The sequence below is a fragment of the Brienomyrus brachyistius genome, chromosome 5 (genome assembly GCF_023856365.1).
Source record: "Brienomyrus brachyistius isolate T26 chromosome 5, BBRACH_0.4, whole genome shotgun sequence".
Classification (NCBI taxonomy): domain Eukaryota; kingdom Metazoa; phylum Chordata; class Actinopteri; order Osteoglossiformes; family Mormyridae; genus Brienomyrus; species Brienomyrus brachyistius.
The window spans coordinates 13525916-13538064 of NC_064537.1; the positions used below are offsets into that span (position 1 = coordinate 13525916).

The window sequence follows — 12149 nt, forward strand, 5'->3', positions numbered from 1 at the left end:
TGGCTCAAAACAAGCGCTCCTACTATAATAATAATACATATTGCAAGCCCACCAGAAGCTGAGGGGGGAGGAATTAGTAGTAGCGACTGGCTACTACAGATCCACAGTAAACTGTGAAATCTTGTCATTTAACCAATAAAGTCCAATAAAGCAGTTGTGTAAGTATGAAAGAATCCTGAAATGTCTGCATTTTCAATGTCTTATGTGGAAGACATATCAGTTCAAGAAACATGAATGCCTGAAAAATGCTTCTCACAATGAGACCTCTACAACTTTCCTTCTCTCAGTGTCTTAAAGCCATTTCTTTATTTGTGCCCATCATTCAATTTTTATGCAAGTATAACAGAAAACCTCACAGGGATTTACCAGTATGAAAGAGTGGACACTTCTGCCTTCACTCTAGGTTTGTGGCACTTCCTCTTCCTGTTTATCGACAGCAAAGTTACAAAACACTTGGGACTGTAAAGGGGTTCACTGGAGGGCGCCCACTGTATGGCCTGGAGGAACTGCAGCCAGCAGGAGGTCTAGCTTCCTCCAGGAGCCTCCCTAGAGAGTCTCCTGGCAGGCACGCAACCCACTTCCTCTTTCTCAACACAAGCCTCATCAGATTGCATGATTCTTCTGGGCCTTGCAGAGCCACGGAGAAGCTGGATGAGTGAGGGTGTAGTTTCCTCCCTCACCCTATTCTTGTGCTCCCACTGTCTGACTGCGAATCGTCATCCTAACAGTGGCCAGGTCGACATTAGTCCGTTATCCATCTCATATGGTTCCATATCCACCCAGTCACAAAGAAGGAAAATCCATGAGAGTTGTAATTCGCTGGCTAACAGACAAAATAAAGTTGCTCCAAAGGTCTTCTGGACTTCAAAACACAGTGACTATTTTAGCTCTTTCAAAAGCAAACATGAAAATCTGAAGAAAATAAGTGAAAATTTGTAAAGCAATTTCTTTCCATTAAACTAACTGTTTTGGAATTTTTATCTGTTAGGCCAGCTGTTTAAAAATGTCCCGGTGTAACACCTAGAAAAGGCCTGTAAAAAGTGACCATAGTACCGCAAGTATGATTCAAAATGAACAAAACATAAAAGAGCTTGAGAGCTGCATTTTGTAGTACAACAAGGTGGTTATTGTTCTACAAGAACTTGAGGCCTGTCAGACAAACACAGCAGTCACTCTGGCGGAAACACATCGGAGATCCACCAAATACTCCGGCACTGATTTTGTTTGCATTTAATCACTGAAAGTTAGAATGATTTCCTCCCTGGAAAAGGGCACATTTTCCAAGCTACACGCATCCAGGGCATAGTTACATCCTGGAACCTCTCTAAATAAAAGAATTTGGATGGGCGGGTAATAAATAATACCTTCCATATCTGTCAGCAGAACTTGCACCTGTTGTCTCCAGCTACCTCAAAGCACCATATAACCAATCGTGGTACAGTATTAGGCTGCAGGAGGGTGGAGTCAGATATTAAAGGGTGATGTAGATAATGTATTCTGCATTAAGCCAAATCAGAGAAACAGTGTCCATTCCTTGGGTCTCTGTACGAGCTGAGAGGAGAGTGAGACTTACCGTCTGTCCTAGTTTGCCAACATTGTCCAAGAAGTATTTCACAGATTCACCCTGCAAATTAAAACAAAAAAGTAACGTCACCACATAAAAATGTTTTACTGAAAACAAGGCAAAATGTATATTATGCAAATTCACTCGAAAGTACAGTGAAAGTTTTACTGTGTTGCAATGATAATTCATTCAAAGTGAATAGAATCTCATACACCGCAGTAAATGCCCTGGAATGAATTATGGAAAACCTTTATATTACAATTGAGAAACAGTGCTGTCATCTCAAAACAAACCTCCAAATTACTATGAATGCTTTACTCTGCCCTTATATCTAATGCAATGGCATTTTATGTTTTCCAAAATGAATTCTTCGTGCACACCTCCCAAAAAACCACTCCATCCTGCTGGTGTGTCCAGTTTTAACACTAGCTCCCTTAAAACTGGCCTTTATATCTTGTTCCAGTGAAAAGTCGACATATCTTGGAGGTTTTTAGAGACAATTATTCTGAGAGCTAAATGGTTTCAAAGCAGGTTTCAATTCACACAGCCGAGCAGCAGGACTCACAGGAGCTTGTGACGTTGTTACCTCTGCAGAATGACTACACAAGCGAAATATGTCATCTGATGCTGTCAATCTGAATTGCAGAAATTGGGAAGAACTGGCTGACAGCCAGAATGCACACGGCGGCAGAGCTGGCCACGCATCCAGCACTAAGGCAGACAGCTACCTCAGAAGGTTTGGAGAGGACTCTATGTCTGTGATCGGAAGCTCACTGTTGGGTCTTTGAGTAAGGCCATTATCCACAATTGCTCCAGGGATTCCGTCTGTCTGATCCTGCTCTCTGATTCTCACCAAATCACTCCAAACAATAGTGTCTACTAAATAAAAGAAAACTAGGGGCTATGAACTATGGACTGAATGTGAAAAAATGGAAATTATAATAAACTGCAATTTTTTTTTTTTTTAAATACCAAGAGTCCATCCATCCATCTTCTAACCACTTATCGTGGTCTGGGTCACAGGGTGTTTGGATGCTATTGCAGGGCGTAACACAAGCACAACCAACTAAACAAACACAAAGAAGAGTTTAAAGATTCCAATTAGCCTAAACTGCAAGTCTTAGGACTGCGGAAGGAAAGAGGAGTTCCTGGAGGAGCCCTAAGGAAAACATGCAAATTCCACAAGCAGAGCTGAAGTGGGATTTGAAGCCCAAACCCTGAAGGTGTAAGGTGACTGCTGTTCACCAAGCCACCATACACAAGGAGCCCGATTTTGAGTTCCGAAACAAAAACATAAAGAAGCAAATACATTTTAACGTGTCCTGCAACCTTTCAGATTCTAAACACTAAAACCTCTGTTAATGATTAATCCATTCAAAGTGCTGGCTGCAATATGTGACAGGTCAGCAACTCCAGTGTTTGTCTCAAGGACCATTCGGGATTAAGTTCCAGTTAAGCTCCAGATTATGCAGGATTACAATGTTGAATTGCACAATGCCAAATGCAAATAAGTAGATCCCTTTGTCACCCTGAAATATTTTTCATGCACCAGACGTAAAACCGAGCACATCCTGTAAAGATGAGGTTTCTGATAAAGGCTGCTACCATAATCAAACATAATTGAATAACACTGGTCCACTGCTGGTTCTCTTTTTTTTTTTTTTTTTTTTTTTGAAAATATGTCTTGATATGTCTTCCACATAAGATCCATAGGGGTGGCATGGTGGTGCAGTGGTTAGCATTGTTGCCTCACACCCCCGGGACCCGGGTTTGAGTCTCCGCCTGAGTCACATGTGTGTGGAGTTTCCTCCCCATGTCGCCGTGGGGTTTCCTCCGGGTACTCCGGTTTCCCCCCACAGTCCAAAAACATGCTGAGGCTAATTGGACTTGCTAAGTTGCCCGTAGGAGTGCCTCTGAGTGACTGGTGTATGAGTGTGCCCTGCGATGGGCTGGCTCTCCATCTTGGGTTGTTCCCTGCCTCGTGTCCATTGCTTCCGTGATGCTCCGGACCCCCCGCGACCCAGTAGGATAGGACGGTTGGGAAAATGGACGGATGGATGGAAAAGATCCATACAGCATTATGCTTACAGCATACATGCTTATTATATAAATAAGCAAACATTTACATAATGCTGCAGTAATGTAACAAAAGAAAAGGCAATTTCCTTGTAATAAGATAAATCACAGAGAAGCACAAGGACTCTGGAACCTTAACTTGCAGCAAATATTGCATCTCTTTCCACATGGAAAGTGTTTGAAAACACATCTTAATTCTTATTCATCATGTACAGATCAGTACATCAGTTTCGGTTCAGTATGCATAAGGAAACCAATGAGAACAATTCTCGACATGGGTGGACAATAAATTCACCAGTATATGGTGAACATGGAGAACCTTATACTAATTGTGGCTGTGAGATGGTTACAGCTAATTCTGCTTACAGTCTGTCGAGCAGCGGTTTGAGAATATTTTGGTTTCTCAGTAAATGACATCAGCACTGGAGAGAAGGCAATAGATAAGATCACGACTGTCTGACGGCTTCATTATACTGAACTCAGATATGTTGCTGGAAACACGCCCAACATGCTAAGTCATTTGAGACAAGGAGCAAGGCAAAAACAGCCACTACATGCTAGTCTCCCTATGGCATTTAAGGTGCTTTTTGCAAGGAAATGCAGATTTTAATTTTTTTTTTTAAATAAAAGAACACATTACAGCTACAGGGGTATTTATCGTTACCGATCTGCGACCATACTTGGTAGTACAGAACTTGAGATTTAGACACCATCTAGTTAATTTTGATTGGTGTGATGTTATACTTTCGACAGCCTTAAATATTTATTTTTACAATGTGCAAATAAGTCTCTCTTTGATTTTGGTACTGAGCCGCATTACGATTTTCATTCCCTTTAGCTCACAACCTAAACGTGTTTGTAGCTTTAATAACTTCCTTGAACCATGAACCATGAAGTTTGTCTCGAATGTGAATTGTGTACCTTCACTCCCTTAATGCACAAAGATCATGATGTGTTCAATTAGCAGCATGCACATGCTCATTTTCCCATCAGGCATCCTTTTCTGTTTAGAAAACAACCCAAAACATTTCTGCCCCTACACCATGGGCAGCAATAAACAGACAAGCAAACAAACTGTGTGCATATTAATTGATTTCTTATGAACTGTGTTTTTTCTTATCTTTTATTTCTAATATTTTTCTTGTGCTCTTCTCAGAAAATGATTAAGACAAAAGACAAGTAGTCTACATACATATTTCATTATAAAAGGAAAAGCTGACATGTTACTGGTGCCCGTAACTATTTAATAGCTCAAAGTATTAAAAACACAGTTCACAAGAAAAACTTTGACCTTGAAAAAAGAAACACATTTAGTTTCCAATGAGCTACAGCCAAGTCAAGTGGTTGTAATAGTGAAAAAAAGTTACAGAAAACACGAGAGGTGCCATATTTCAAAAGGAAATTCTTCTAAAAACCCACACAGAGAATAATCTGTGTGCCACCACCTACACGCACTGATTGTCACAGCAGCAAATGTCAACGGAGCTTCAGCCATTAAATGAACAGATTTGCACCTTGTCGCTCAGTTTCTCATGGGTGATTTCCTGTTTAGCAAGCAGCTGTAAGCATGATGCAGACGTTTAGGCCACGAGGTCACGGGCATGCCATTACAGGCGCAGGAATCCACAACGCTCACTCAGAAAGGTGCTGTGACAGCAAGCGTGCTAAGGCACACTGGGCATGCTCCTCCAAGGTGCCTCGAGTTCCATGGGGAAGCTGAGAAATCAAACTCAGAATCTGGTGCCATTGAAAAGTTTCAGTGCCAGCTTAAAGTGAATGCTGTGCAGGGGTTGCCCTAAACTGGAAAGAATCTTAAAACACCGTTCTGAGTTCAATATGCAAGTCATTGAATTGTCCTATTAGGTTCGTGCTTTGTTGAAAATTGTTATGTTGCTCTTGATCCTATAGCACTTACACTTGTAACTGGACATACATTACAAGCTCAGCCTAGGCACACTTATACCTAGTCAACTCTTCCACAGCTGTGTCTGTAATACGCTATTTGTCTCACTTGTACACCACTCTGGACAAAAGCGTCTGCCAAATAGAGGAGGACCAACGATAAACCATGTAACTTAACGAAACTGAACTAAAGCTTCTCTTTAAATGGAAACAGAATCAATTCCCACCATAGCTGTCCGTGTCATAATGAGTCATGGCACTGTACTTTCACTTCCCCTGAAAGTCCCACTCTGCATAATATAACATTTCCTGTGTACCATTTCTTTGTCCTGTGCACACCAGGGTAGCCTCAGGTAGCCACAGACTAAACTTTACTGTACAAGTTTACTGCCATGCCAATGGAGAGGTAGGCGGGCCGTGTGGTAAAGTTTGGGGTAGTATTGGACGGCATGACGAAAAATTTGCATCAAGGTATTTAAGATTCTGGCGGTATCACAGTATTATTTTCCTAGTTTGCCCTTACTGCAGCAGCAAATGTATACATTAATAAAATATGTTTGAATGTTTTTTTTAAAGTGTGTTTTTGTTAAATATTAAGACCATTTATTTAAATATACATATTTATTATATTTATTTATTAAAGTGTTTATTTATAAGACATATATTTAACTTGACATGCTTTATTAAATTAATGATGTACATTTAGCTAGATAGTAATGTTTTATTGATGATAACCATATGGTTAGCTCCATGGCAACATGTTTTATTGATTGGTGCTTGTATCTTCTGAGCAGTGAAACGACCGGTGTATGGAGCTTGGTAGGAAAAAAATAGTCCATTAAAACAGCTCACGACAAAGTCACCAGGTCATGATTTCTGGTAAGAGATGTTGCTGTTGAATTTTTCAAATGTATTTTTTTGGCGATTTAAACACCACAGAAAGAATGGCATTCACTCCCATTATATTACAGAGAAAACTGACATTTCTATGACTGATTTCTCCAAAACTACACAAAATCCAGCATACAACATATGTTGGATTTTCATTGTTGGGGTGAACTGCCCCTGTAACTGGAATGATCTTAATTATCATCAATATCGATAAATCCATATCAGGGATTTAACTTTACTGACATGCATTTTTAATTGCCGACCTAATTATATTACATTATAACATAAATATTCAGAGAAAGAATGAAGTAGCGGTTATACAAACCATAATGCTGAACAACTATATGGAAATTTGCTGCATTAAGTTATAACTGTTACTAAGGAGGGTATACACAGTTAATAGTGGTTCCCTCTCGATACACTCTGCACAGCGATCCTTAGCAGTTCTAGGAGCAAACAAACTATTTAATTCGCTACCTACTGAAGCATAAGGGTTTCCGTCTCAGCTATGCTACAGTAAGGTGGTATATGAAAAATCCATGCCATATGGGAACTTAAAAGGGGTATACCAGATGAACCAGTTAACTGGTCAGTAGGGCTGTACAATATGGCGATATAAAAACAATTATCGTTTCATATTATACCCTACTGTTTATGTCGAGGTGTCGCATAATACACCGTTTACAGCAACATTTTCCATCATTTGGATGACAGTTTTGTTACGTTACACGCCATCACATGGGATGTGCCACTTGTATGGAAGTTCTTATTGGACTTGGTATTATTTGTAACCCACAGAACCAAATCCAGAAATATGTACCAAGATCCACAAATATGTAACCAACAACAGATATGCATTTTTTATTTGTATTGTGTAAAATCATATCCACAAAAACAGAGCGATTTGTACACGCGAAACAAGTTTTTGAACATTTGTGGATCCACTCCTGTCTATTTTTAGATCTCATTACACTTGTGACTTCCCTCCTATTGATTTGAGGATTTTTGACCAGTTTGTACCGCTACGGAGCTGATCAGTAGAGAAAAAAAAAATCACAAACGTATCACTGTCCAAAAATATGTATTTTTGTGTTGTGTAAAATCATATCCACAAAAATTTAGTTATTTGTACACATTAAAAGGTTTATCATATTTCTGAATCACTTCCCATCTATTTGTGGATTACATAACATTTATGACCTCGCTCCTCTATTCGCAGATTTTTGTTCAATTCCTACCACAGCTGATCTGCAGAAAAAAATCTATAAATACGAGGTACAGCCGTGATACATCTCATTATTAGGATAACAGATGACTTGTATTGGAATATGACATTTCAGTCATATCGCACAGCCTGTCAAGTTTGCTTTTTCGGCTGACATGTTTGCAAAGTAACAGTGCAACTGGCGTATCGCACATGCAACAGTATCAAAAACAACAGAAATAAACAAAAAAACATGGCATGTACTTTCCTAAATGAGCACAGTTTTCATTGATCTATTGTGGGATTCAGGTGCTCATGATGGAGCGCAATGCAACAAGCCCAATAAAGTGACTGTCGAACCATGCGGGAGGAAGGTGACTCAGGAAAAAGGTTCAGCAGTGGCTCAACATTCCTGTCAGGATCATACCTTGTTTGGTCTTAGCGACACTCAAACGGTATGGGGCGGGGGTGGGGGGTCGGCATGTCTCTTGGTGCCAGCTGTACACACGAGCACAAGACAGGAACTTGAACGGATGGGGTTCCGCAGAAACAGGAAGCTAGCAGCAAACTTTTCACCGACGGACGATTTGCGGAGGTGAACGTGAGAAAATGCGGGGGCAGCGCCACCCGTGCTGAAGGCACCCTGACCGTGGCACTCCTGACATTTAATGCGCCTGCTTCAGGGACACCACACTGCGCTCTGCTTGGGCTCGCTGCAGCCTCGCTGAATCACAGCGCAGTTCTGCAGGGCCTGCAGGGTGCTGCTATGATGACGCAAAGGAAGCATGGACTCGGGACAAGTATTTCTTAAGAAGGATTATAAAAAGTAGAGGGTTTACGTCACATGCTCACAGTCCTGGGGACCGAAACACAGGCAGCGTACAGCCCGTTTTAATAAACCTGAACAATAAGGCCTCTGTATGGAGGCAAACAAAACTGTACACGCTAGTCCTCGGTTGCAGGGTCAGGAACTATAATTTACATACAGCCATATCGCACCTTTGAATGGTTGTGAAATGCTAAGACTGCTCTTGCATGTGTTCATATTGGGGTGGGTAACCAAGGACAGCAATGACAGGAGTGGGTGGAATTGCACTGTTTTTCCATTTATATTTCCTTCTGTCATGTTAAAATGTTTAAATTGCATACATGTTAATATCTTACACTGAACTGATTAACGGCACCATTATCAGGTGCGGCGTTTGAATTTGTATAACACTAAGAATTGTAACTACGATTTTTAGAACACCATCAGACCTTATCAGTCTGAACTGCAAATTAAGGGAGACTGAGGGAACGGAGGTGAACATTGTTTGGTGTAGACTCAGAGCACAACAAAGCATAGGGGCCAAATCAGTCCATGCCAAATCAACCAGGGGCTCCATGGGCATCATTCCTGATTTTGATGAAAACTTGGTATTTTGATCCTTATAGAGAACACTGAAAATTCCCCAAGTTTTATTGAAAAATTCTGATGCAGACCAAAGTTATGGTACTTTCAAATTTGGGTGCCACGCATTTTTTTTGCACTTGCAAATCGCACATATAATTTGTAAGGTTTTCAGGAGACCATATCTTCATTTCTAAGCATGCTAGAGAGCTGAAAATTGCTCTCCTCGCCTACTTTTCCCTTCTCATTCAGAATCTGGCATCAAATTTAAAATCTGATTTAAGTATCTCTGTCTCACAGTGCTCCTCATTAGATTCACATTTCAAGAGGTGTACTCTCAAAAATGACCTCTTGGCAACTGAACGGAAAGACTTGAAAATGTCATATTTTAACTGGGAGTTTATATTGAAGGAGTTGAGTTGAGATAGTTATATTTTCAGCATTTATAGTTCAGATATGCTTCTTTCAACTGTATAAGATTCATTCCCATCACTAACTATCTACACAGTCAACCATGCCCCCGAAGTAGGGGGTCCGATGGGGGGGTTTCTCACCTGTGACCATTTTCAGATGGCAATATATCAAAGAATAAATGGTTATTTAGAATGAATTTGCATCTGCTTACACTATCTTCCTCCCATAACAAAAATATAGAAGATGTAGGTGTGGTGGTGACCTCACAGCTTGGGGTCAGAATCCGAAAAAAGTGTCTGGGGTTGAACCAAAAACTTTTTTTGCAGGTCCATAACTTTGAAGTGCTTCCCCTGAGCTTAATTTTAATGCCAGATTCTGAAAGGGAAAAGTAGGCCAGGAGAGCAATTTTCAGCTCTCTAGCATGCTTAGAAATGAAGATATGGTCTCCTGAAAACCCTTACAAAATATATGCGAGATTTGCGAGTGTAAAAAAGGGCGTGGCACCAAAATTTGAAAGGGCCATAACTTTGGTCTGCACTGGAATTTTTCAATAAAACTTAATCAGAAGAATTTTCAGTAATATCTCTATAAGGATCAAAATACCAAGTTTTCATCAAAATCAGGAATGATGCCCATGGAACTTTTCTGGACATTGGTTGATTTGGCACGGACTGACCCATAGAACACTTGTTTTGCTCGATTACCAAGCTGTCCATCTACATATCACATCACAAACCACTACAGACCATACAGGTCTGTAATTCATTAGCATGTATAAAAGAATAACAAAATCTAAAGGAGGTACACAGCTGGGCTAGAGTGAATTATCAAACAGCTTTTACTACATTATACCCGATAATACAACAATTAGTTCCGAGCAAGAAATCTGATTGGACAAGAGGTGTTCTATGAGTATCTTTATCAGAGTATAACCACAATCAGACGATTCACATCAGCTGAATCACTCCACTTTACGGAAGCATCTAAAAACCGTCACGTATACCTCATTACCATCAACACTGAGCCAGTGCTGGGCTGGTTCTTGCACGGTGCCTTTAGAGAACCTCCTTTTGAATTTCCACAGCTTTAAAAAATGAACATAGATGGAAGTGAGCGCAAAGTAAACGTTCACGTGTTCAGATTTTAAGTTTTTATAAGCTGCGAAATGGAAAAAAAAGTTCAGCGTATGACTCGTTGCACTCCATCTACTGCCTGTATCCACTTTTGTTTCTGTAAAGGCTCCCCATCTGTGTATGTAAGTGAGTATTCTTCATTCTCGCTCATTGTTTTACTGTTGTGCTTCTAAGGGTCGCACAATAAAACAGTCTGCAAATAACTGAACTTTGCTGTCCGCCTCATGATCTCTTTGCTGATCTTATTCCACTCATAAGCTGGCTAGTTAGTTCAACTGCTGACACTGGGGATATTAGACAAAAATATACCGATTATAGATGGAAGTTTTCGGGTATGCGAAAGGTTTGGAGTGATAGCCCATCCTACTTTTGCTGATGTCACGGAAACTTTTTCTGCGGAGGCCTGTAAATGTTTAAATAAACAAACAAACAAAATATGCCATGTCTTATTACTGTTACCTTAGCCTGCGAATCACAACCGTGATATATTGAAATGTAACCTCAATCCTCGTATATTACTGCTTAAATATGCAGAGTATACAGAACATTAATAGTTTCAATTTGCTTACTGAATCTCAATAAGGCATTGAAGGCATTCCCCAAGGATGCTGGCCCATGCTGACTCAAAAGCTTTCCATGTGGGTGGGAAACTGTTTCATATACACACAAAATCGCTAAAAATGACAACACCCAGTGCTGCAGTTCAAACCACATTCAAAACGCACATTTGGTACCTACTATCATACTGCATTCAGAGGCAAACTATTTTACCATGTCATTGTATATACTTTTATACACTAATCCCTGGCTGCCTACTTTAAATGGTCTCCTCAACGATGGTGAATGAAGTCAGTTTAACAGGAGAAAATAATGAGAAAAATCAGCCAGTCATTCTATTTCAAGGAAGGAGCAGACATCCTTCATGCACATTCTGCATAATGGAACTGAAAGCATTTAGGGAAGTCAATTTATTGCACATGATCCCGATTTCTCATCAGATTGCCAGCCAAAATTAAAAATTATGCAGTTATACACTTTTTTAATGCCAAGAAAAGCAGAGGTTATGGGAAGGCCTTACTTACTTAGCAATTAAACCCATGTCACTGAACTATTTATATGTGAAACTCAAGTAATATTCAGAAATGTGTACATGGGTACATTTCTTAAAAGTTCAGTTGTAATTCTAACTGTATTTGTTGTGTATCTGTCACAAATTGTAACAATGATTGTGTGCCAGATATCCAAGAGAAAATACCACCCTTAAAATTACACTTGATTAAATTAAAAAACAAAATAAAATAACAGATCTGTTATTAAAATCAGCATAATTAAGAAAGAGACCAATTTAGCTATGTACAACCTGGGGCAGAATCCCTGAAATGACAAGGAAATGGCAGAATATTAATGTTTATCAATCTATGCTGAAACTAGACGACTGAAGGTATAAAACAATCAGAATGTCATCATCATGTGTGTAAGTGATCTTAAGCTAGTTTTCAGCTGATCTTTCTGATAATGCTAAATGTTCCACGGCAATTTGCTACTGATGATTTACTATAGGTCAGGTGCAATGGC

At 39.9% G+C, this 12149-nt stretch overlaps 1 protein-coding gene across 1 annotated transcript in view; it reads right to left on the reverse strand.

The window, feature by feature from the left end:
* The window catches only part of gna13a (guanine nucleotide binding protein (G protein), alpha 13a), a 32100-nt gene that overhangs the window by 5352 nt on the left and 14599 nt on the right, over window positions 1-12149 (reverse strand). Inside the window, exon 3 of the mRNA XM_049013793.1 lies at window positions 1574-1624. Coding sequence (XP_048869750.1) covers window positions 1574-1624 — 51 coding nt within the window. The remainder of the gene's footprint in view (window positions 1-1573; window positions 1625-12149) is intronic.